Genomic DNA, 22,754 nt, shown 5'->3' on the forward strand with positions numbered 1-22,754 from the left:
CAACCTTTTGAGCTTGGCTTTTCTCCCCACTGGGCATAGGTATCCTGAGATTTGCCGGGGTGGCTGCGTGTATGACAGCCCCTTTACCCAGCACCCCTCCGTTGTGTGGAGGCACTTGCTTGACCATCCCCCACGGAAAGAACTGGGCAATTTTCAGTTTGGGGCTACTATGGATGTTAGCGCACAGATTTCTGTGTGATCATAAGTTTTCATTTTTCTGGGATAAATGTCCAGGAGTGCAATTACTGGGTCATGTAATAACTGCATGCTAGTTCTGTAAGAAATTTCCAACCTGTTTTCCATAGTGGCTGTAACATTTCACAATCTTATCAGCAATGTGGGAGTGACTGAGTTACCCACAGCCTCGCCAGCATTGAATGTCATTGTTTTTCTTTGTTTGTTTTTAAGCCATACTGAAAGGCATGTATTGATACCTGATTGTGGTTTTAATTTGCATTTTCCTAATGGCTAATGATGTTAGCCGTCTGCATTATTTGCCATCTGTATATCCTCTTCAGTGAAGTGTCTCTTCATGTCTTTTGCCCATTTTCTAAGTGGACTTTTTTGTTGTTGTGTTACTGTTGAGTCTTCAGGACTATTTATATATTCTAGATACCAGTCCTTTGTTGGTTTGTAAATATTTTCTCCCAGTCTATGCCTACAAGAACCTTTGGTTAGGAATTGTATTAGACCTGTAGATCTGGTGAGAACTGTCATCTTGACTGCATTGAATCTTCTAATCCATGAACATGGTATGTCTCTCCATTTTTCAGGTTTTTGTTGTGTAATTTTTAGCATAAAAGTTCTGTGTACATTTTGTTAACTTTATTCCCAAGTACTTAATTTTCTCTGAAGAAGCTATAACTGGTGGCTTTAATTTTGGTTCGCACAGGCCTGGTGTTGGTGTACACAGATCCCATAAATCCTGTGACCTTTGTGGAGCCGGTGCTCCCCATAAGAGCCCCAGGGATGGGGGAGGAGGACTCCAGCAGCCCAGCAGGAGAGTCAGAGGTGGATAGGAACCAGAGCACAAGGCATCACAGGGGAGGTCAGGAAGGGTTACCCTGGGCAGCAGGGAGAGATATGTCAGAGTTAGACTGCTGGGTGGGGAGGAAGCTGGAGAGGAGATTGCCCTCCCACAGGGGTGTTCTTGTGGAAGACAGACAAGCTGATACCCCCTCTGCCTTCCAGCCCAGCTCTGCCCAGCTTCAACAGAAGCCCTGTCCCCTCCTCTGCCACAGCTGTTTTCTCAGCTGTAAGTTGCAGGTAACCACCTGGTGGGGGAGGCTGCCTGCCCCCGCCCCCGCCCAAGGTTCAGCACTCTGGCACCTCCGTTTCCCTGGGCAGAAGGACCGGATGGCCGGGGCCTCCACCTTCCTCCCCCGCCAGCACCAATCCTGCCCCCTAGTTCCTGCTTCCCTGCTGGGCAGAGTGACTTCACCCTCCTGGCCCCAGCTACGTGGGCGTGTCCACCGCAGGGACCACACAGAGGCCCAGGCTGGGCTTGCTCTGCAGGGAACTCTGTCCCGGTTTTTTGTGGCACACACTTCCATCCTGGCCGACGGGGCAGGGTCTAACTTCACCACTGGTCCCTTTCCCACCGGGCGGTGCGGTGACACCTCGTCCCTTGGGGCGGGGAGTGACCCGGAGTGCCCGCCCCGCGCGCCCGGGCCCCACCTCCGGGCGGCCCGGCCCACACACAGCTGCCTTGAGCCGGCAGCCGGTGCGTGGCAGGCGATGGCGGGGACGACGGGGGACCCGCCTGGGGCCGCTGAGACCTCGGCCCTGGGCGAGATGCTCCGCTACCGTGCCTATGCGCGCCGCTGGGTCTTCCTGCTGGTGCTCAGCTTGCTTAGCTGCTCCAATGCCACGGTAGGGGACCGGGCTCCTGGGGCTGGGCACGGGCTGGGCCCCAGCGCGGAGCCCCGGACCGCCCCTCCACTGCCCAGGTGCACCCAGGGCACGCGTGCGCTGCGGGACAGTGGGACGTCAGGGGTGGGGGAGTCGGCGACCTCAGCATGGCGAGTACTGCAACCACGCCCGTGTGGAAGCACCAGGACAGGAGCCCCTTCCGGCTGTGGCTGCCGCGGGGAGTAAAGGGGCTGGTGTCCCCTCGCTGATGAGGAGGTCCTGTGACCTAAGGTGGCTGGAAGGGATCCCTCTCCGGAAACACGACAGAACAGGAGCACTGAGCACTCTGGTCCTCCCAGTGCCTTTGCCAAACCCTACACCTGGGACAGGCCTCCAGGACCTGGCTCCCGCCCTCCCTTTCCAGCGCCCACCCCGATCCCCCGATCCCCCGATCCCCCTGAGCGGGCTCTCCTGGTGCTTACCTGGGCCCAGGGCGCCCTCCTGGGTTTCTGAGTTCCCTCAAGGAGGCCTTCCCTACCCACTTGCTCCTCCATAGTTCCTCAGCTGGGGTCCAAAGTGACCCCGTGACCTGTTCTAGAACTGCCTCCACTGCTGGCAGGGACTCAGCCATGTTCATCACAGCCCTGGGACCAGGGGACCAGCCAGTGAGAACCCAGTCTGCCAGCTACTTGGGCCCAGCCCCCCAACCTCTTTCTCCCCAGACCTACCCGTGAGTGCCCTGTTGGCTGTGCCCTTCCCACAGCCTGCCACACACGGGTGGGCTCAGTGAGGGAACCCCCCCCAGCCCTGGTTGTGCCACCCCCATGTCTCGGACGGGCACTTGGGGAGGGGTAGCGGGAGGGACTCTTTCCTTTGTCCTAGGTTCTTCCCGCTGGCCTAATAATGAAATCAACATAAGACAGAACAACAAGACAAAGTAACTAAATGTAATTACGTATGTACATATGTACCCTGAGAGTCAGACAGACAGACAAAGTGAGGTACAGATGACTTTCTGAGCTAAGGATGAGGTAAGGCACCTGGGGCTTCTCAAGGGAGCAAGGTCGTTCTCAAGAGCAGATGTCCAGTGATGAGAAGTCTGTCCTGCCCTATAGATAGGACATAAAGTTATTTCTGGTGATAACTCTTATTATGAGCAAGGCCCCAATTTAAATTCTTTAAGGGAGAAGTAAAAGTTTCTCGTGAGTTTCTAGGGCCTTGATTGCCTTCAGCTCAAAATAACTCACATGCCACAGTGACAGGTGTTGGGGACGCCTGTCCTGAACCCTTCAGGGTCTTGGGTCACCCTTTCCATCCCTGATGCTCGCCTGGACCCCTGCCAGGGGCCAGGCTGCAGAACTGCCCACAGGGCTGCACTGGGCCACCACACACCTCCCCTCCCTGGTGGTGTCACCTGCACAGTGTGCCTGAAGCAGCCTGTATGCGATCACTTACCTCCCATGGAACCCAGGACTGGTCCGGCAGCCTTTGGCTGCCATGTAGTCACGAATGCAAAGCTGCAGCTGGCAGCAGGACCCACAGCTGGGGGAGGTGCCACCATGGGGCCAGGGACTGTCAGGAAGCAGGGATGGGCTGGCAGGCGTGGGCGATCCAGATACCGCCTGGGTGGTCCTCTGGCAGCAGCCACTCTTGGTCGTCACTCCATACATTCCATTTTCCTCCTATCCCTGCGGGACTGGATGTGGAGAGCCAGGCCTGTGCTGGGACAGGGCCTGGGGTCGGCTCCAACTCCGGAAACCTCTTTTCTCTGCGGGGCTCACGGCTGTGGCCTGGCCCCCAGGTCTGTGTCTAGACACTGGCAAGCCAGAACTGGCTTTGAGTGAAGCGGTCTGAGGATGCAGACGGCCTCCCTCGGCCCCTGGAGCTGCTTCAATGAGTCTGAGTGGAAGGGCATCGTAAGTGCCTTGAGAAGGTCCATGGACACGGGGGCAGCGTCCTGCTGCACTCCCCTTTTATGCACAAGTCATCGTGGAGCAAGCAGTGTCACCGAGCACTGTTGTGGGCCCAGCACTGGCCACCAAGCTTGCCCTGGCCAAGTCCACTTAGCTCCTCGCTAACTCCATCTGTATCCGAGTGACCAGGACTCCCATGTTCTGAGAGGGCAACCTGACATGGAGCAGTGCTTGGAGTGAGGTCTGGGGTGACCCCAAATGGCCCAAAGAGACAGCCCAGAGGTCTGGGCCAGAGCCAGCATGTGGGGCAGCTGCTAACATGCCCAAAAGGACATGGCAAGGCTGGCAAGGCTGGGAGCAGGTCAAAGGGAATTCTTGTGCAGTGGGTACAAACTGTCATCCCCATGTTGCCTTGCATGGTTTAGAACCATCTCTGCTCTGCAGGCCACATGCTTTGGGAAGGACGGGAGAGGCCAGTGAAGGATGGCTTCCCACAGGGCACGCTGGGAAGCAGACACCACACTGTCTGTGTGTTGGACGTAGCTGGCAGGAAGCAGCTAGGCCTGCATGGGGCTCTTTCTGAGCCTGGGAGACCTGTGTCCTGCTCTGCCCTTTAAAAAAGGAAGAAACAACAGCTGTGTCGGAGCTTATGGTCATGGGAGGGTTTGCGGTCAGACCTCCGAATCAGGAAGTCTGGATCTTGTTGCCTCCACCACGGAGGGCACAGCCTGAGCAAGTTCCTGCATTCCTGGGTCCTCTCACACTTGGAGTGATCAACTTTGATTTGTGAGACCCTCGGCTATGGTCCTTGCCTGGCCCACCTCCCTCCTCCCTCCTGCAGCAAGCCTGGGCCAGCCCCTCCCGTCCCCCACCCACCCACCCCTCAGTGGGATCAGATGGTATCCCACTTCCTCCAGGAAGCCTTCCCCCACTGACCTGGCCACACTCCTGTTTGCTGGAGGTCTGCAAGCTGAGTCCTAGCAGTTAATATTGCCTATGGCTTGGGAATGTCTTCCACTTGAGGGTGGGAAGGTGGGGGGTGGGGGTGGGGGGCCTCACCTCCCAAACACCTGGGTCTCCCATTGGGATGTCGGCTGGACTCGGGCAAGGCCAGCACACAATCCAGGTGTTTCCACCTGGGACTCAAATCACGGACTTCACAGACAGGCTGGAGGTGCCTCTGGGGCCCGCTTCTGCCCCGCCCCCTCGCCAAGCACCCCTTCCAACCTGCTCCTCTGTGCCTCTTGGCCACCCAGCACAGGCACTGCTGTCTCCCCAGACACATCCTCTGCCTGGCGATCCTTGCAACTTCGGGCCAGAGCCACTGGCTCCCCTCCTCCCGACCATTTCCTACCTCCCCAGGCTCCAGCGCTGTCCTCCTGCTCTAGACCCCTTCGCACCCACCTGTCACACAGCACAGATCCCACTGACAGCCCTCGGGTCCTTTACCTTGGATGCTCAGGGCTGGTGGGGCTGGTGGCCTTGTAAGCTCTGGGTGGCTGCCCACCCGGCTGCCCCCAGGTCCACACCTGCATGGATGGTGCAGGTCCACAGCCCGGGTATGCTGTCTGACCCCCACCTGGCAACCTCCCTCAAGGGTGGCCAGGGGAAGACCCCAACCATTACGGGACTGCGGGCACTTTCTCCTTCTCTGGTCAGCTGCCCAAGCCCAGGACAGCAGGCGGCTGTGGGGTCCATGGTGCCCACCCTGAGTTGACACCAGCATGTGTCCCACAGCTATGGCTCAGCTTTGCACCCGTGGCTGATACAATCGCCCAGCACTTCCTCCTGTCCACCGAGCAGATCAACTGGCTCTCTCTGGTCTTCCTTGTGGTGTCCATACCGTTCGGCGTGGTGGCCATCTGGGTTCTGGACTCCATTGGGCTCCGCTGGGCGGTGAGTTAGACCGCACACAAGGGCCTGCTTTGGGACAGGGGGGACCCGAGTGTGGGCTCGAGAGCTAGCGCCTCCTCCCAGACCAGGGTCTCCAGGCAGACCCATCTCAGTGCAGGGCAGGTTTTGGTGCCAGGAGGGGGTGCAGGCTGGCCGGGCAGTGCCCCTGACCTTGTCCCTGCAGACCGTCCTAGGTGCATGGCTGAACTTTGCTGGGAGTGTGCTGCGTGCCCTGCCGAGCACAGCTATCGGGACCCAGGCCCCATTTGCCTTCTTCATGGGCGGGCAGGGCCTCTGTGCTGTGGCCCAGACCTTGGTCATCTTCTCTCCTGCCAAGCTGGCCGCCGTGTGGTTCCCTGAGCACCAGCGAGCCACGGCCAACATGATCGGCACCATGTGTGAGTTGGGGGTGAGGTGGGCAGTTGCCTCCAACTTAGTGCAAGTATCTGGGCGCCTCTGCGCTGTCGGAGGGCGGAGGGCTCCACCTGTGGCGGGGACCCAGGCATGGCCATGGCTGGGCTGACGGGTCCCCATTCATCCATCCAGCAAACCCCCTAGGCATCCTGGTGGCCAACGTGCTGTCGCCTGCCCTGGTGAAGAAGGAACACGGCATCTTAATTATGGTGAGGGAGTGCGTGGGGTGCCCCAGCATGAGCATGTGTCTGTGGTGTGTGCATGTGTGATGTGTGTGCGCATGTGTGTGTGTGGTGTTTGTGTGCACATGTGTGTATATGGTGTGTATGCATGTGTGATATGTGGTGTATCCACACATATGTGGGGTGTGTGCAGTATGTCTGCACATGTGTGTGGTGTGAACATGTAGAATGTGTGCACATGTGTGGTGTGTGGGCACGTTTGTCCATGGTATGTGTGGTGCATGCACATACATGTTTGTATGGTGTGTGCATGTGTGTGCATGTGTGTGGTGTATTTATACATGTGTGGTGCACACACATGTGTGCACATGTAGTGTGTGCATGTGTGTGCTCATGTGGTGTGCATGCATGTGTGGTGTGTGCACATGTGTGTGCACACATGTGCATTTGTGCATACTCGTGTGTACATGTGTGCACACATGTGTGGTGTGTGTGTGATGTGTGGTGTATATGTACACGTTTTTGTGGTGTGTGTATGTGCCTGGTGGGCTTGAGCATGCATGTGTGTCCACACCCGTGTGTGTGTGTGTGTGTGTGTGTGTGTGTGTGAGACCCTGCCTCTCCTTGTGGCTGCAGGGTGAGTACACATGTGTACGTGGATTTCTCCGAGTTTGCCAGTACTGGGCACCTTCTTGGTATCAGGTGTGGGTCTAGGCACCAAGATGGTGGTGGTTTGCTTGGTGGGGCAGAGCCTGCGATGTAGTGGGTATTTGTGGGGAGCCCAAAGGTCTTGAGTGGACACAATGAGGGTGGGGGCTGCAGCCAGCGGCCAGTGTGCCACGGAGCGAGGGGAACAGTCAGCCTAGGTGGGGAGTGGGTGGTACTGGAGTGAAGAAAATTCTGGGGGGGTGTCAGAGGAAGAGTGATACAATCTGGTCCAGAACCACGCAGGGAGCCAGGGCTGTGGCCAGAGTGTCCAGCAGAGAACCAGGGCTTCCTCGGGTAGGTCAGTGGGGGGCCCGGGCCCAGGTTTATGGTGTAGTGAGGGATGGGGTGCTGTGGTGACTGAGGGGCACTCACGGTGGGGGAAGAGGGATCCAGTTGGCAGTCGCCTGGGTGAGTCTGGGGCTGCAGCTACGGCTGTCACTGTGGAGTCATCTTTGGGCGACATTTTGGAAGCTGGGGTCCCAGATGCAGCAGAGCAAGGCAGGTCCACCACTCCCCGGGCTCACCAGTGTCTGCCCAGGCACAGTGGGTGGTCAACAAGCATGGGGAGCCTGTGTGTGCACGAGGGGCTACGCATGCTTGCACACACGAGTGTGCGCACTGTCTCCCCAGCTGGGCACCTACATCATCCCTGCCGGCCTTGCCTGCCTGCTGGCCACCACATGCCTCTGGGAGAGCGTGCCTCCCACCCCACCCTCCGCTGGTGCTGCCCACTCTACCTCAGAGAAGTTTCTGGATGGGCTGAAGCTGGTGGGTTTTGTGGGATCTGGGGAGGATGGGAGGGGTGGGCTCGCGCTGGACTCCTGGACTGAGCGGCCTTCCCCTGCAGCTCGTGAGAAACAAGGCCTACGTCATCCTGGCAGTCTGCTTCGGGGGCGGAGTCGGCATCTTCTCCAGTTTCTTGGCCCTTCTGGCGCAGGTCCTCTGTGTGTACGGCTACTCCAACGTGAGTGCGGGCCCAGCCTAGGGGGCCCAGGAAGCTCATGTCTTGAGAGCCTGTCCCCCACAGGCCATCTGCTTGCCTGGTGTGGAGCAGCCTATGACATGCCCTAGCCCTGGGTCCCCACACCTGGACAGGGTGACCTCCTATGACAGGCACTGCTGCAATGCCAGGCTCGTGCAGGTAGAGGTGTGGTGGCCGTGCCAAGGGTTGCTGGGACTTCGTGTGCTGCTTCTCTGTCTTTCCTACTGCCCCACCCAACGAAGGGTCCACTGTGACATGTGGAGATGCAGGGGAGGGCCTTGCTCTGCTCACACCATCTCTGGCCATGTCCTCTGCTGTGTGGCATCAGCCCCGGGGTTTGGGCTCAGCATGTTCCCAGTTCTTCGGGTACTGAAGGGCGTCTGTGGCAACCAGGCCCATCCCTTAGCAACTGTTGAGTCCTGGGATGGGGGTGACATAGGAAAGAGGCACCTGCAGGGACGAATGTGCCCCCGCCCCGCACACAGCCAACAGCGCAATGCCCCTTCCGGGTGGTCCTTCCTGGGCCTCACGCTCAGTGACCTCCCAGTGTGCTCCCTAGTGATGACACACATCCTGAGGATGAGCACAGCCTGCTTGGTCCCTGGGGACACGGTGCCCAGGTGACGGGGTGCCCCTGGCCTCCTCCCCTCCACCAGGAATTTGCAGGCCTCTGTGGGGCCCTCTTCATCGCATTCGGGATCCTGGGGGCACTGGTTCTTGGCCTGTACGTGGACCGGACCAAGCATTTCACTGAAGCCATCAAGGTCGGCTTCTGTCTCACCTCTGTGGTCTGCGTGGCCTTTGCCCTGGTGAGAGTCCGCTGGAGCCGAGACCACCCTGCAGGGTGGGAGTGGGGTGGGCAGCTGGCAGCCTGGCCGGAACAGACGCCATCCCTCTCGGGCCCAGGCCCTGCCTGCTGGGTGATCCTGGGTTCAGCCGAGATGGGCCAGGGCAGGTCAGGCGGGGCTGGGTGTCCAGGGCTGCAGCATGTCTCACGGCCATCCCATGCGGCTCGCTTCCCAGGTGTCCCAGCTGCAGGGACAGACACTTGCCCTGGCCGCCATCTGCTCACTGCTTGGGCTCTTCGGCTTCTCAGTGGCACCTGTTGCCATGGAGCTGGCAGTCGAGTGCTCCTTCCCAGTGGGGGAGGGCGCAGCCGCAGGCCTGGTTTTCGTGCTGGGGTGAGTGTCCATCCCCCGCTACTCCCCTGGGGACCCACTGACCCTGCCCTCACCCAGCCCAGGCCACACTGTGGTTACCTGTGTGCTCTGCAAGGGCCGACATGCAAGCTTGGGCAGGCCGCTGGCCCACACTGACCAGAGCCGTGTGCTGCCCTCAGAATGGCCGCTGGCACTGTGGGTGGCAAGCAGTGCCTGGGGCGGGACTGAGGGCCTGGTGGCTGTGCAGGCAGGCCGAGGGCATGCTCGTCATGCTGCTGCTGACCACCCTGACCGTGCGTCGAGCACAGCCATCCTTCTCCACCTGCCAGGATGGCCTGGACCCACTGGACTGGAGAGGTGAGTGCCCTGGCCCATGGGGACCCCTGAGAGCGCAGGGCCTGGGCCCCACCTGGCTCCAGCCCTGGCAGCCTCCCCTCCATGCTGTCCTTGGTGGACACCCACGGGGGGGGTCAGAGGGCAATGGGCAGGGCCTCGGGGTCAGCATGGTGGGAGCAGCTGTGAGAGCCTTACAGAAGCCCAACCGCTAAACCCAGTGTGCGAGTCATAAAACAATCAGGAAAAGAGACAGAGACAGACAGAGGGAGTGAGAGATGGGTATGGGGATGCCACCGGAGAGGTGCCAGTGACTGGGGTCTGAGCATTCCCTGGGAGCCTGGGACGGGATCTGTTTCCAGGGTCACCCTGTGGTCATGGTTAGTGGGGTCGGCTGGGCTCTGTGGCCGCACCGGCCTGCTGTGCATGAGCCTCGGGCAGACTGGCTGTGTCTCCCCAGTGTCCATGCTGCTGATGGCCGGCCTGAGTGTCCTCTTCAGCTGCTGCTTGGTGCTCTTCTTCCATACCCCGTACCGGCGCCTGCAGGCCGAGGCCGGCACCAGCCCTTCCATCCAGGACGACGGTTGCCTGGCAGCGGCAGACCACATGCCCTGCCCAGCATTGAGCCCCTGAGGCCACGCCTCAGTCCCCACAGCCCTAGCAGGTGCTGCATGGGGCTGGGAGGCCCTGCCCTGGTCCAGAGGCTGAGGGAGCAGTCATGTGTGGAGAAGCCAGCCTGGGGGTGGGAGGGGTGTGGGGCAGGCAGGCGCTAATCACCTTGCTGTGCCAGCCACGGCCGGGCCTGAGCAGGTATCAGTGTCCCACAGATGCCATGACACAGCAGGACGGTCCCAGGAACACCTGGGGCTGGAGATGCTGTGTGGACAAGCTGCCACTGACCTGGCAGGATGCCCCAGGGTTCAGGCCACACCAACGGTGGCTGGTGCAGAGGCAGGGGGCGCTGGACGGGCTGGGGATCCTGAGGGCACCCAGCACGGCTGAGTGTGGAGTTGACAGGTGTGAAGTAGCCCAGCCCAGAGCCTCTCAGCGTCCAGTCGCTGAGTTACCAGACCCCCAGCCTGGGCGCTGGGATGGGTGGGGACAGCAGGTGGGACCAGGCTGGGCCGGGAGGGGACACAGGAGGGCCCCACGGCAGATGCCCCCACAGACACTCGCAGGCAGGTGTGTGGACTCAGGTTTATTGCCGTGGCCGCAGCCCCAGCGGCGGCTGAGCGGTCACTCCTCCTTCTCCTCCCCATGAGTGAGCACATAGCTCAGCCCCTTGTAGTCCAGGTTGCCTGCTGCATCGATGGTTGCAAACTGGAGCATCTGGTCGACCTGCAGGAGCGGGGAGTCAGGCCAGGCTGGGGGAGGAAGCCAAAGGGTCCCCAGGGCGAATTACAGCCACTGAACTCCACCTTTCTCCCGTCTGGTTCTGTGCTTTGGGGAGTGGGAGGGGGGACACTGCAGAGAGAGGCGAGGCTGGGGCCAGACCATGCAGTGTCCCCCACAAGTGCACAGCCCCCAGCAGCTCCTGGGGTCCTGTGGGCCGTGCATGGGTTTCCCAGAGGGCCGTGGGGGAAGCAGGTGGTGGGGGCCAAGGGGCCAAACCTCTTCAGCGGTCATCTTGTCGGCCTGGGACATCAGCAGCCGCTTGATGCTGAGGACACAGAGGGAGGAGCCCAGTCAGGACTGACCCTAACTGACCCTGGGCACCAGGAGCCTTTCCTGACACCCACAGGGTGACTGAGGGAGTGCAGAGGAAGTGCTGGGGCGCCAGATATGCCCGTCCCCAGTGCTGGGCCCAGGAGCCCCCAGACCCAGCGGTGGTCTGAGTGGGCAGGACAGGTTCAGCCTTCAGTTACCCTGAGGGACTCGGGGTCTTGGGGCACGCGGAGGTGGTGTGAGGGGTGGCCTGGTGTCCCCGAGACCCGTGTGAAGGCGGTGCCTGTGGCCACACTCACTAGTCCTTGTTGACGCTGCCTTTGCCCTCGGGGTCCAGCATCTTGAAAGCGTTGAGGATGGTCTCCTCAGTGTCCGTACCTGCCCACAGAGGCCGTGAGCAGGGGAGTGCCACTCTGTCCGGGGCTCCCTCCACCCTGTGTCCTCAGCCCGAGTGCCCCCCAGGGTACTATTCTCAGGAGCTGAGCACTCAGTGAGTGAGGGGCAGACGGGAGGTGGAGGGCCACCGATGCGGGCCCTGGGGCTTCTCAAGAGGTCTGAGAGTCTGGACTTTGACGTGAAACATCTGTGCTTATTGTTAGGAAACAAGTAGGTGCATAGCCTGAGGGCTCACCAGTCAGCTTCTCCCCAAACATGTTCAGGAACATGGTGAAGTTGATGGGCCCCGAGGCCTCCTTGAGCATGGCGTCCAGCTCTTCGTCCTTGACGTTGGTCTTGCCTGTCACCAACACGGGGTCACTGGGCAGGGGTGACCCCCCGCTCCCCACTCCTGTCCTTGTTGGTGCACTGGTCAGTGTTCTCCAGCTGACCCCAGCACAAAGTTGGGGAGACTGGAGGGAGGGAGGCGAGCAGTGGGAGGACACCTGGCCCCAGTGCAGTGGGTGCAGAACCCCAAACCCAGAGCCCCAGGGAGGTGGGCTGCTGAGAAGGCGGCAGAGCTGTGATCCGCTTACCTGGGTATAAGGGGGCCCAGAAGGCCCTGGTATAAACCAGCTTGTCCTCCCAGCTCCAGGGGCTGGATGGTCACATGCTGAGAAAAGCATGTCCCCAGAAGGGGTGGGGGAAGGCAGGACACAGGCTGCACTGAGCTGGGGACAGGACCTGCCTCTGGTTTTTGCTCGTGCCTGGGCCCCCTGTATGGCGGTATCCCTCCTATGCTTGGGCTGTGCCACCCACCTTGGCTGGCCCTGGTGCCGCTCTCTGCCAGCCCTGATCAAACCAGAGAGGAGCTTCTGCTGGCATGGACCCCTCAGCCTGTGGGGCCCTGGCACCTACCCAGGGAGGCGTATGTGTCCTTCAGGTCCTCCTTGTCGATGAACCCATCTCGGTTCTGGTCCATCAGTGTGAAGGCCTGCGAAGAGACCAGCATCATGGCTATGGGCCTGGCCACATCGTGTGGGGATGGGCACCCATACTTACTGGCTCTGGAGCGAGGCTCACACATTACGGTGCCCCGGGGACCCCTGGACAGCAGCTTCTGGGTGGAGGGGCTCCCAGCATGAGGGCCAAGCCTTACCTCCTTGAACTCCTGGATCTGCGTCTGCTCGAAGTTGGAAAAGACATTGGATGACGCCCTCTGGGCCCGGAGGGCACCACCTTCCTTCTTCTTGGTCTTCCTGCTGGCCTGAGATGAGAACACCAAGGCTGAAGGTCCCCCAGGCCAGCTAGGGGCCTCCCTGGGGGGCAGCCTGGCTTTTGGGGAGACTTAATGCAGAGGATGGGTGGACCATGATACTTGGGCCCTGGGTCCCCAGGCTGGGGCAGTTGCAGGTGCTTGCTGAGCACAGGGAACCCTGAGGAGGCCCTGACAATGTAGCACCCATCTTGAACTTCTCCCTGCTGGGCCTCTGAGTGTCCAGGGAGCAGATGGACTGTACAGGTGGTCAGCAGGTGCATGGGCTGAGTAGCCAGCACCCTCCATCTTCCAGCCCGACTGTCCCTGGGGCAACAATGGGGCCCACATCTCCCCCAGTCCCCGGCACACATCCACCTTCACATGAGCACAGACTCAGCTGTACGCACACACCCTCATGCCTGTGACACATACGACACAACGTGTGCACACTTATACGCGCCGCACTCCCCAGCTGCCTGCCTGCTGCACACTCACCATATTGGGTCTGCCTGATGGGACGGTCTGTGCCCTCCCTGTCCAGGTCGCCTGTCTTAAGCTCCTGCCCAGTCCCCCAGGACAGCTCAGACTCTGGCTGCCACTCCCTACAAGGACAAGCTCAGGCCACCCAGGGGACCAGACAACTGCAGAGTGAGGTTTGACAGTCAGCAGTGACTCAGATGTCCCCATTCTGCCCCGCCCAGCAGTGCCCCCAGCCTCCCAGTTACCTGCCCACCGGCCCCCACCCAGGAGCCTGCCCTGGGTTCTATGCATCCCCAGGGCCACCTGCACGTGGGCCAAGGGCCTGACGGCTGCAGGAACCAAAAAAAATGGCGCCTTTACCAGATTGGCAGTTGCCATAAGTGGCCCTGCTGGCCAGTCACCAAGCGTTCCCCGAGTTTGTCCTGTGTGCCTCACCTCCCTGCCTTGGTGGCAGAGAAGTCCCAGGGCCCCCAACTCGCGCTGGGGCTTGTCTGCACACAGGAGAGGGTGGAGGTCCCCCTAGATGGGCCAGGCCCAGGACAGCACTCAGCCTGGTCTTCCCACTATGCCTTGGCCCCGTGGGCAGTCTGGGGAGGGGACCTGGCCCTGGGTGGGGGCAGCTGCATAGCTGTACAGGGCTCCCGTGGGGCATACCTGCTACAGTTGGAAGACAGGCGCCTGTGAGTGCAGCTGTTGCAGGGTCCTGCCTCCGTGGGTGCACACCTTCAGTCACATGGCACCCGTGAGGTGCTGCCACAGAGATTGAAGGGCCAGCTCACCACCTGCCAACTCCAAATGAGTGTGGGACAATAGGCACCCTGAAGACATGGTCCACCTGGAAAGACCTGGGGCTTCCAGGGGCTCTGCCTAGAGGACCACGAGGGAGAACACGTGACTTATGGAGACCTGGGCTGCACCTAGCATGGGGACCCCACTGCTCACAGCTGGGTGGGGTCTGGCTTACACCTGGAGGGACCTGGCTGGCTGGACTACAGGAATGGGGGGTGCCACACAGAGGGCGAGGCATGTGGGATCTGTACTCAGAAGGCCCCTGACAAGGGCAAGGCCAGAAGGGCGGCAGAGCCCCTGGGGAGGGTTCCTGGGGCTGGCTAGGGTCTGAGGACAGCACTAAAGATAGCTTTGGAGTCCGGTTCCCAGGAGAATATGGGCTTCGGCAGGGACAGCTGTCTCTGACAGGTGCAGGAAGTCAGCAGGCAGCCCTATCCTGAGCCAGGTGGGACCAACCCACCCTGCCCCCCGACCCCAGGCTGGGCCCTGAGCCACGGTGGGTGTCCCCTGGCTCTAGGGGTCTTCCCTGGGCAGGGGTGCTGTGTGTGCATTCTCCATTGGTCACCATCTCCCACCCACTGGAAGCTACTGGCATGTGGTCCCCCCACCAGCACTCTAGCCCCACCTTCGGCCCCAGAGACACTTATTTTTGTTTCTGGAAGCAGCAGTTGCTGAGGAGTCTGGTTTATTTTAAAATCCAGGGAAGGGTGAAGACGTTTGTCACCTTAGATCATCTACCCAACTGTTAAAGAACGTGTGTGCGCTTGCACGTGAGCACTGAGCACTGCGGTGCAGCACGCTGGTCCAGGGCGCTGGCTGCACCTGTGGGGTCAGTGAGCGCTTCCATCTTCCTCCAGGAGCAGTGAGGGCGCTAGGGAGGCCTTCCCCCAACCCCAGGCCCCAGCAGAGGGGGCACTCTAGTGAGTCCCAAGCCCTGGTTCTTGGGGAGCTTCTGCATAAAGCAGCACAGGGCTCAGGGGTGAGTAGTCCTCCCGCCAGCCCCCACACCCAGTTACCCTGGGAGCCACGTGTCAGCACAGCAGGTACAGGGAGGAGGCTGTCTGTCTACAACTGCCCCATCTCTGGGCATCCCTGGGCCACACCTGGGTCTGGCCTGGCAGTGCTTTCCACAGTGCTGACCACAGAGCTGGATAAGACGGGTGGTTACTCTGAGGAGGTCCCGGGGGTGTTGAGGGAGAGTGGGGTGGGACCCCTGCCACCGAGAGCAGGGGGCAGCAGAAGTGAGAGGGTGGGAGGTCTGGGGGTCCGTGGCCCCTGAAGCCCACGTTGAGGTGGACTTTGGAGCTTGGGACTGCAGGTTCCTGAGGGCGGAGACGCAGGCGGCAGGCTCTAAGGCCCCTCCGTCGGAGAGGCTCCTGGGTTGGGGTTCCAGGGTGGCCCGAGAGGGCACCCAAGGTGGGGTGGTCCCAGGAGGGGGCTCTGAGGCCACCTGTCTGAGTCCAGAGGGGAGTGGCGCGGCCACCCGCCTCCAGTGTGCGAGGCCTGGGGAAGGGCCTGCCCGGGGGGCTGCACTGCATTCGGGGCACACTCAGTACCCAGACCCCGGATTCCCTGCTCCAAACCTCCAGCCAACTTGCTGGGCCGTCCTCGGAGCTGACAGGGGGCGGCCGCGGGCCCGGACCGGCAGGAGCTCCTTCCCCGCCGGGACCGGACAGCCCCCCGCAGGACAGACCGCACTTTGCGGTGCACTTAGGAAGCTTGGCTTACACTTTTCAAATGTTTGGCCCAACGGTGTGCGGGCCTCGATTTACGCTCAGCCTGGCCCGAGAACGTCAGGGCCTGCAGGGGTGGACGTGGTGGGACCACCCGGGTGGCTCAACCACGGAGAAACCGCCCGCGCCAGCCGACCAGCCCCGCTTTAAACCCGCCGTCGCGCACGCGCAGCCGATCAAGAGCCGCGCGCACTGGACGACTGCGTGCCCAGTGACGTCACATGCACCCGGAGCGTGCGGGCGCCATTCGCCCTCCGGCCGCCAGGGGGCGCCAAATCCGCGTCCGCTCGTCGCCGACAGCGCATGCGTGCTTCCCGGTACGCCTGCACGACTCCACGGGCTTTCCGGGGCTTTGTGGCGTCCTGTTCCGCCCCACACTGTTCTTCCGGTGCGAAGGTCACGGACAAGATGGTGCCACCGGTGCAGGTCTCCCCGCTCATCAAGGTGAACCAGGTTTCGCGGCCGCCGCTCGGTGCCCGGCTCCGCGTAGGCGCCCGCGCGTGCGAGCCCGGGACCCCCGCCCCGTGCCCCCGTCCCCGCGCGTGCGATCCCCTCCCCCCCCCACCCAGGAGCCACCTCCTGCGTCCACTGCGCGCTGCGAAACTCCCCGGACCCTGGTCCCGCCGCCTCTGACCGCCCTTTCCCCGCAGCTCGGCCGCTACTCCGCCCTGTTCCTCGGCGTGGCCTACGGAGCCAAGCGCTACAGTGAGTGACCGCGGGCAGCCGCGCCGTCGCCCCCGCCGATGGGTGGGCGCTTTGGGCGCTTCTCGAAGCCTGTTGGGCTCTGCGATGCCGCCTAGTAAACCCCGCGGAGTAAACGCGCTACTGGCGAGAGGGGGCGGGCGCGGGAGGCTGACTCGGGATCGGCGCCCGGACGCGAAGGGCGTTGTGCTCGCACTGCCCGGGGAGCTGCAAAGCCCTTGGTTGTTGCCACTGCGAGCGGGGATGTGCGCGAGGCGGCAGGGCGCCTGGGGCAGCGGGGAGCCTGGAACTGCCCTCTGGGTTGGGCTCCCTGTTGAGGGGTGAAGGTCAGGCCTTGACCTACGTCGAGGTGACGGAGAACTGAAAGCAGGCACGTCAGGGCTCACAGTGCACCTGCAGATAACTGCGTGGGGCTACATTGCTCTCAGCAGCGTGTCGGTCAAGTTCATGCAGAGCCCTTCCCTTCTTGCTTTCCTTAAACAGGTTACCTGAAACCTCGGGCAGAAGAGGAGAGGAGGATAGCCGCGGAGGAGAAAAAGAAGCAGGATGAGCTAAAACGGATCGAGCGAGAGTTGGCAGAAGGTACAGCTGTTAGTGACTCTAACAGATTTGTCCTCCCCAGGTTTTCAGAAACAAGCATCTGGTGCCCCAAGTGCTCCCGCAGTAGAGGAGGTGGTCTCCTTTTATCCCGCCTGGCACAGTGGGTCGTCCTGGGGGGGGACATGGTGACACTGCCTGTGGTAGGCCCAGGAGGTTAGCTGTCTGGAAATACAGACTGGCCAGGTCTCCCTCAGAGGCCCCAGAACCAGACACCCCTCCCCCTCCTGCCCTGGCAGCTTCCCGGAGGAGCTGGCAGGGTGAGGGAGTTTAAGTGGGGCGTTCTCTTAGTTGGAACTAGAAATAGCTGGTTTCACACCGAAAACCTGAAGTGGTCCTTTTGGACTGCCTGAGCGTGTAATAACGCACGCGTCGTCTTCTGACCTTTCAGCCCGAGATGACAGCATCCTGAAGTGAGCCTACCTTCCTCCAAAGCAGTGTGGACGAATAAAGCTTCCTGTGTTGTGACGCTTTGGTTCTGCTTTTCTGTCTTGTGTGTGTGCGCAGTGGGGATGTGAGGGGTTTTCAGACACAGGATGTGGGGGAGGGGAAGCACAGAAACTGTTACCTGTTCTCTGGGGCATCCAGGTGGGGAGCCCCAAAGAGTGCAGTTTGTAACGGAGACATGGCTGGCCCGGACCCTTGGACGGCCAGAGCAGGGGGCAGGTACTACACATGTTGGGGGTCCTGATGCCCTTATAGTTGAGACCTGGATCTCTGGCCTCCTGACGACCAGGCTGGGGTACTCCATAAGCTGTTCAGTACCTGAGTGGACAGCCAGGTTTGGCCCGAGCTGGCTGCACCCTTCCAACCTGAGGCCTGGTGCTGGAATGTTGTTGCTTCCAGCTGTGTGCAAGTTTCCTAGGGTTTGAGTCCTAGTTTCATTTGTTAATTGAGTTAATGTGAAAATGGGGCACAATATATCAGCACTTGAAAGCCCTGCTTTTGGTTCAGGTGAGGTTTGTGTGAACACACCTGTGAGGTTGGTGAGGTCTCGTCTAGAATAGTCAGTTGGCACTGAGTCCCTTGAAACTGGGGGAGCATGGGCCCCAGTCATAGGACCTTGTCACCAGGGTCTCTGACCACTGAAATGGAAACTAAATTGTTCCTTACCAGATGGCACACCCCCACCGCACCCCTGCTGGGAGCTCTGGGTGGGCCTCAGTGGCACCTGAATTGGCCTTAGAACGACTGGCCTCAACCTGAAGCTGAAAGGAGTTTCCCGTGGGGTTGTCATTCAATGTTGGGAACAAATGCCTTGGAGCTCACATTGGGAGTTAAAATCCTTCATTTGTACCAGATTATTAGGACCCTTCTCAAGTCTCAGTCTCAGTGTGAGTCTCAGTGTAAGTCCTGTGCTGCCCGGTTTGGGTGTGACTGTGGCTCACAAACTAAGCCACTGGAGGCAGATGGTTGCTGCAGTAAGGGGACCCTCCGTTGTAAAGGGCAGACCATAGGTGTTGGCAGTAAGGCCCATCTGACCACTGTGCCTGTGAGTGGTTCAGAGCAACACCACGCCCTTGACCTTTCTGGCAGAATTTTCCGATTGGGCACATACCACGTGTCCTCTGCCATCATTTTCACCACATGAAAAAAGGGCAACTTGTTTCCTCTTTATTTTAGTCTAAGTTTCTGGTCACGTTTTGTCCTAACCCAGATGGGAGAAAGCCATGCCTACCCATCTTCCCTTGTGCACTGAACCTTCTCGCCCAGTGCTTTTAGCCAATTCGGAGACTTCACAGTCTCAGTTGATCACTCTGTGTCCAAAGATGGAGAAGAGGGAGTGTAAGGTAGGCTACTTTTGAAGTTACTTGTAGTTGGCTTTAGTTTATAAAACCACAAACCTTAAAAAAAAAATAAAAATTGAAAGTATCCAAAAATGTCTTTAGTCACTTTGTCAGCCTTCCTTAACCTCTTGTAGCAAATGCTTAGAGGCAGAATCTGAGTGTGCGTGAGGTGAGGGAGCCATCAGGCCCCAGTGGCCGGCTCACAGGATGCAGCAGGTGGAAGACTTGGGTGCTGGGCCACCATTGCAAACTTCTGTGCCAACTGCAAGAGAACACAGGACGTGAGTGAGCGCTGTGTGCACCAGCTGGGCTCCCTTCCCCATGTCCACTACCAGCCCTGTGGAGGGGTGGGCAGGGTCAGAGGTCAGCCTAAGCCTATTAACGGGGCCTCAGCCTTTCTTCTTTGCCCTTGGTGCCACTTTTCAGGCCTGGCCACCCGCAACCCTGAAACCTCTACGTTGGTTCCCTCCCTACAGCAGGAAAACTACAAAAGTCCCCCATTGAGGTGATCCAGCACAAGCAAAAACCAGGAAAAAAGGTCACGCATTTCAACGTGGGGTGTGCTGACTTGTCACAGTGTGGCCACATTCCCGGAAGGGAGGGTGAACAGGACAGTGCAGGGAGGGCCACCTTTAGCTCTGTTAACTTTTTTTGTCTGCTGATTGTGAGGGTGGCATGGAAATGTAGGGAGAGTCTGAGTTTCTTGGGAGGGAACTGGTGTTTGAACAGAAAGGCTGTTGAGCGTTCATGGTATTTCAGTGGGGCTTTGGTCCTCGTTACACAGTAACACTGTTACTTCCTCCTGGGAGGAACAGGAGGACATCCTTTGAGTGCAGGCTTGTTAGCAGATCCCCTGGGATGGGCCTCCCAGCACAGGGCTGTCAGGAACCCACCCTTGCTCTACATTAGCTGCTGGTTAATCCTGTGCCTTCACACTGACTTGGCGACTAACCCGTGCCCCTGTCCCAGCACAGCGCAGCAGGGCCCAGACCTTTCTTGGCCGCTGTCTCCTGCTGCTGCTGCTGCTCCAGGGCCTTCACCTCCTCGTGCACGTCTGCCAGGGCCTTCCACTCCTTCCGGTTGTTCTGCAGTCGGTCGAACATGGGCAGGATCTCCTCATGGAACCGGGAAAACTCCTGGAAAGGAAATCAAGAAGTCGGAATGCACCCCCAAATGCTCCTGGGGAGGGGGTGTGCCTGGCAGGAGTAGGAAGGACCACTGTGAGGTCACTTTCCCAGCAAAGCCCTGAGAAGGGGGAAGGGCGTGGGTCTGTGTTCTTGAAGTCACAACGTGGAGCTTATGACATGGCGGTGGGGGGTGAGGACCCCAAGAATAGAGTACAATGTGCCAACTGCAGAGGGGAGACCCCAGGCAGAAGGCTACGGAGACGGGCAGACATGTGGGTCCTGTGCTCCTCCCGTGTCTCTTACACGTCACACACATGCTAATGCATGCACGCATACACACGTGCACACAAGCTGTGGAGCGTGGGAAGGGGCGCTGCGGGGGGGCTGTGACCTGTGACACGTGCTGGACGCATATCCTGGCATATCCTGGTCGTGCCTCCTCCCCAGCACTCAGCCCCGCTGTAGAGGCAGGAAGGAGCTGGGCTTTCGGTAAAGGGGAGTGTGGGTGGGCTGCATGAGGGCTGAGGAGGGGCGGGACCGCTCCACTCAGGGGTGACCTCACTCAGCCAGGCATTCTCAGGGAGAGGGGGCTGCCCCCACAGCCCTGTGACAGGGCGGAGTGCAGCCGCTGGGCACGCGGGGCCTCACCAGGGAGGGGCTGTGCAGTCAGACCCGCCGCAGTGCCTGAGCTGTGATGCCACAGCACCTGGTCCGAGTCTTTGTCAGTGTCCAACTGTCACTTGTCAGTTACGCCACGTGTTTGCTGGGTGAACAGCTGTGCCAGGTGGACCCAGCCCTGTCCTCTCAGGGTTCACAGACACCAAACAAGTGCACCCGCAGACAAGTTTCAGTCAGCCATGAGTGGGGGTGCCCTAGATGGTCTGTGGGGAAGGGGCATTTGAGGCGAGATCTCAAGGCCAGTGCCAGGACATCGAGAGGTAGAAAGCCTGTGGGAAAGCACGTAGTGCTTCTGAAGAACTGACCGGGACCGGACGAGGGGGTGGTGGCCTCCCCTTGGGATGACACTGTTCCGACTGTAAGTACAGGTATGAGGAGGACCGGTGCCAGGGCGGTGCTGGGCGGTAAGGTGACCCCACCGGTCCCTTCCTCTGCCTGTGACCCAGGCATGCTCACCTTGTACACGAACGTGCACACGAAGTCTATGAAGCCAACCTGCAGTTTGGGGAGCTCGGCTGCCTTGTTCCGGTCCATCATGGGCTTTGAGGGAGCAGACACATGGTGAGGCGCCAGCAGCAGGCATGCACCCAAGATTCACTCAACCCCCCCACCCCCAAGTGTGGCTGACCGTATTCATGGAGACGCAGAATGAGCAGCACCCACAGGATGACCCCTGAGCCATCCAGCCCTGGTTCCAGGGCAGCCGGGTCAGCGTCCCCCGCCATCTGGCAGAGCTGCGCTAATGCTAGTGCTGGGTTTAGGCCCCGAGCCCCTCCCACCAGCTCCCCGGGAGCTCTCCATGGTGCTGAGCCACAGCCCCGAGGCTCCCTGTGGGGCAAACCCTAGGTAAGCTTGGTGGAGCTGTCCTTGTTGTCCACAGACTCCGGACCCACCGAGCTGCCTCCTGTCAGTCTCTTCACAGTTACCTACGGTCTTGGCGTGGCGAAGGTGAGCCACGAATGATCTTAGAGGCCTGGGCCAGAGGGGACAAACGGGCTACCCGTCCTTCCTCCAAGAGACTTTGCTAGTTGGTCAGGACACCTTTTCCTGCAGCCTTCTCAAACCAGTGCTCAGACAGCTACCGTGTTTCCCCGAAAATAAGACCTGGCCAGACCATCAGCTCTAATGCGTTTTTTGGTGCAAAAATTAACACGTTGCGTACGGCGGGGTTTAAGTCCCTTGTGAAGATTCTCGTGATCCGTACGCAACGTGTTAATATAAGGCCCGTCTTACTTTAACAGAAGACAGGGTCTTATTATAATATAAGGCCAGGTCTTATATAAGACCTGGTTTTATATTAATTTTTGCTACAAAAGATGCATTAGATGGTCCAGCTAGGTCTAATTTTCAGGGAAACACAGTATTTGTTGACTGGAGGTGCCTTGTGAGGCAAACCCTCTTTCCATCTCTTCCACATGTTGGACAATACTGTGCTGCTTGTCCCATTGGTTCCTATGTGGGGCCCTGTGGTCTGGCAGCACATTCCTGAGCCCACACTCAGGACCCAAAGACCCCAGCATCATCTGTCTACCACGGTGTGGGTCCCTGGGCTCCAGCCACCGGCTTTCTCTGGCCTGACCCTCCCCATGGCCAGGCCTGTCCTGTCCCAGACATTCCTGGAGCAGGAGAAAGCCCAGCTGTGTTCACTGCAGCTGGCTGGGCCCACAGAGATGCTCGGCTCCGAGCCACAGCCTGGTTCTGCCAGTTTTGGCCTCTGCATAAGCATCACAGCTTTACCCAGATCCAGAGCCACCTAAACTCACACCCAGCTCATGTCACGTGACCCATGAAGTGAGATTGAGGCCCCAGGACCTCAGAATCCCCAGGGTCCCGTCTGCACCAAACCAGACTGAGGCTCTTAAGGATGACAATAGTGGTAGAAGATTCTGGAAGCAACACTCACAATGGGCTGCTGATCCAGCACTGTCCTTTCCAAGTCACCTTGTTCCCAGAACTCAGCTGCCACCAGCAGAGCGACCTGGGGGGCACAAAAAAGCGATTATCCTGTGGAGTTCAGTGCTTGGGCAGAAACTTCCTGAGAACATGCAGCAGGCTCTGTGCCCTCGATCTTCTCCACCCCAGGTCCGCTGGGAGCCCCACGATTTAGGCCTGATGGGCAGTGAGCAC

General features: G+C 59.8%; 4 protein-coding genes across 23 annotated transcripts in view; 2 read left to right on the forward strand and 2 right to left on the reverse strand.

The window, feature by feature from the left end:
- The first annotated feature begins 1,530 nt into the window (after nt 1-1,530).
- SLC49A3 (solute carrier family 49 member 3) lies at nt 1,531-10,853 on the forward strand. Of its 2 annotated transcripts, none has more exons than XM_019719347.3 (10): nt 1,531-1,872; nt 5,502-5,660; nt 5,842-6,055; nt 6,204-6,280; nt 7,592-7,729; nt 7,809-7,925; nt 8,600-8,752; nt 8,967-9,124; nt 9,219-9,460; nt 9,897-10,853. In XM_019719347.3, the coding sequence occupies exons 1-10, from the start codon at nt 1,738-1,740 to the stop codon at nt 10,067-10,069; spliced, it is 1,566 nt and encodes a 521-aa protein (XP_019574906.3). In that variant the 5' UTR covers nt 1,531-1,737; the 3' UTR covers nt 10,070-10,853. The 2 variants fall into 2 exon arrangements, with proteins under 2 accessions (XP_019574906.3, XP_019574908.3); XM_019719349.3 differs by having other exon boundaries at nt 1,539-1,872; nt 9,351-9,460.
- Nucleotides 10,622-15,872, reverse strand: MYL5 (myosin light chain 5). 10 transcript variants are annotated; one of them, XM_088793499.1, is made up of 9 exons: nt 15,732-15,872; nt 13,869-13,964; nt 13,230-13,375; nt 12,636-12,743; nt 12,395-12,470; nt 11,733-11,837; nt 11,401-11,479; nt 11,048-11,096; nt 10,622-10,774 (listed from the first exon to the last, which is right to left on the reverse strand). In XM_088793499.1, exons 3-9 carry the CDS (start codon nt 13,230-13,232, stop codon nt 10,673-10,675), a joined length of 522 nt encoding a protein of 173 aa, XP_088649625.1. In that variant the 5' UTR covers nt 13,233-13,375; nt 13,869-13,964; nt 15,732-15,872; the 3' UTR covers nt 10,622-10,672. The 10 variants fall into 10 exon arrangements, with proteins under 10 accessions (XP_088649625.1, XP_088649621.1, XP_088649623.1 ...); XM_088793495.1 differs by having other exon boundaries at nt 13,869-14,003; nt 15,732-15,869; XM_088793497.1 differs by having other exon boundaries at nt 13,869-13,996; nt 15,732-15,859.
- An 85-nt stretch (nt 15,873-15,957) lies between these two features.
- On the forward strand, nt 15,958-17,503 carry ATP5ME (ATP synthase membrane subunit e). 2 transcript variants are annotated; one of them, XM_019719354.3, is made up of 4 exons: nt 16,031-16,180; nt 16,387-16,441; nt 16,922-17,020; nt 17,427-17,503. In XM_019719354.3, the coding sequence occupies exons 1-4, from the start codon at nt 16,040-16,042 to the stop codon at nt 17,450-17,452; spliced, it is 321 nt and encodes a 106-aa protein (XP_019574913.3). In that variant the 5' UTR covers nt 16,031-16,039; the 3' UTR covers nt 17,453-17,503. The 2 variants fall into 2 exon arrangements, with proteins under 2 accessions (XP_088649641.1, XP_019574913.3); XM_088793515.1 differs by lacking the exon at nt 16,387-16,441 and having other exon boundaries at nt 15,958-16,180.
- Nucleotides 17,504-18,628: 1,125 nt separating this feature from the next.
- PDE6B (phosphodiesterase 6B) overlaps nt 18,629-22,754 on the reverse strand; it is a 44,271-nt gene continuing 40,145 nt past the window's right edge. For all 9 annotated transcript variants that reach the window (XM_088793470.1, XM_088793474.1, XM_088793467.1 and 6 more), the window contains 4 exons: nt 22,531-22,605; nt 21,084-21,167; nt 19,814-19,958; nt 18,629-19,084 (listed from right to left, as the gene is read on the reverse strand). In XM_088793470.1, the coding sequence (XP_088649596.1) occupies nt 19,023-19,084; nt 19,814-19,958; nt 21,084-21,167; nt 22,531-22,605 (366 nt within the window). In that variant the 3' untranslated portion in view covers nt 18,629-19,022. The remainder of the gene's footprint in view (nt 19,085-19,813; nt 19,959-21,083; nt 21,168-22,530; nt 22,606-22,754) is intronic.

This window comes from Rhinolophus sinicus, chromosome 1, assembly GCF_057876585.1.
Source record: "Rhinolophus sinicus isolate RSI-liver-muscle chromosome 1, RSI-T2T, whole genome shotgun sequence".
In the NCBI taxonomy this organism is placed as follows: domain Eukaryota; kingdom Metazoa; phylum Chordata; class Mammalia; order Chiroptera; family Rhinolophidae; genus Rhinolophus; species Rhinolophus sinicus.

Excerpts from the sequence above, each read along its gene's own strand:
- MYL5 (XM_019719350.3), bottom strand. The coding sequence starts at position 13,592 with ATGGCAACTGCCAATCTGGTAAAGGCGCCATTTTTTTTGGTTCCTGCA. Across the intron at positions 12,744-13,229 it reads CATCAGGCAGACCCAATATG|GCCAGCAGGAAGACCAAGAA; the intron begins GTGAGTGTGCAG and ends TTCTCATCTCAG. Across the intron at positions 11,838-12,394 it reads GGACACATACGCCTCCCTGG|GCAAGACCAACGTCAAGGAC; the intron begins GTAGGTGCCAGG and ends TGTTGGTGACAG.
- ATP5ME (XM_088793515.1), top strand. The coding sequence starts at position 15,958 with ATGCACCCGGAGCGTGCGGGCGCCATTCGCCCTCCGGCCGCCAGGGGG. Across the intron at positions 16,181-16,921 it reads AGGTCTCCCCGCTCATCAAG|GTTACCTGAAACCTCGGGCA; the intron begins GTGAACCAGGTT and ends TTCCTTAAACAG. Across the intron at positions 17,021-17,426 it reads CGAGCGAGAGTTGGCAGAAG|CCCGAGATGACAGCATCCTG; the intron begins GTACAGCTGTTA and ends CTGACCTTTCAG.
- SLC49A3 (XM_019719347.3), top strand. The coding sequence starts at position 1,738 with ATGGCGGGGACGACGGGGGACCCGCCTGGGGCCGCTGAGACCTCGGCC. Across the intron at positions 7,926-8,599 it reads GTGTGTACGGCTACTCCAAC|GAATTTGCAGGCCTCTGTGG; the intron begins GTGAGTGCGGGC and ends CCCCTCCACCAG. Across the intron at positions 8,753-8,966 it reads TCTGCGTGGCCTTTGCCCTG|GTGTCCCAGCTGCAGGGACA; the intron begins GTGAGAGTCCGC and ends CTCGCTTCCCAG.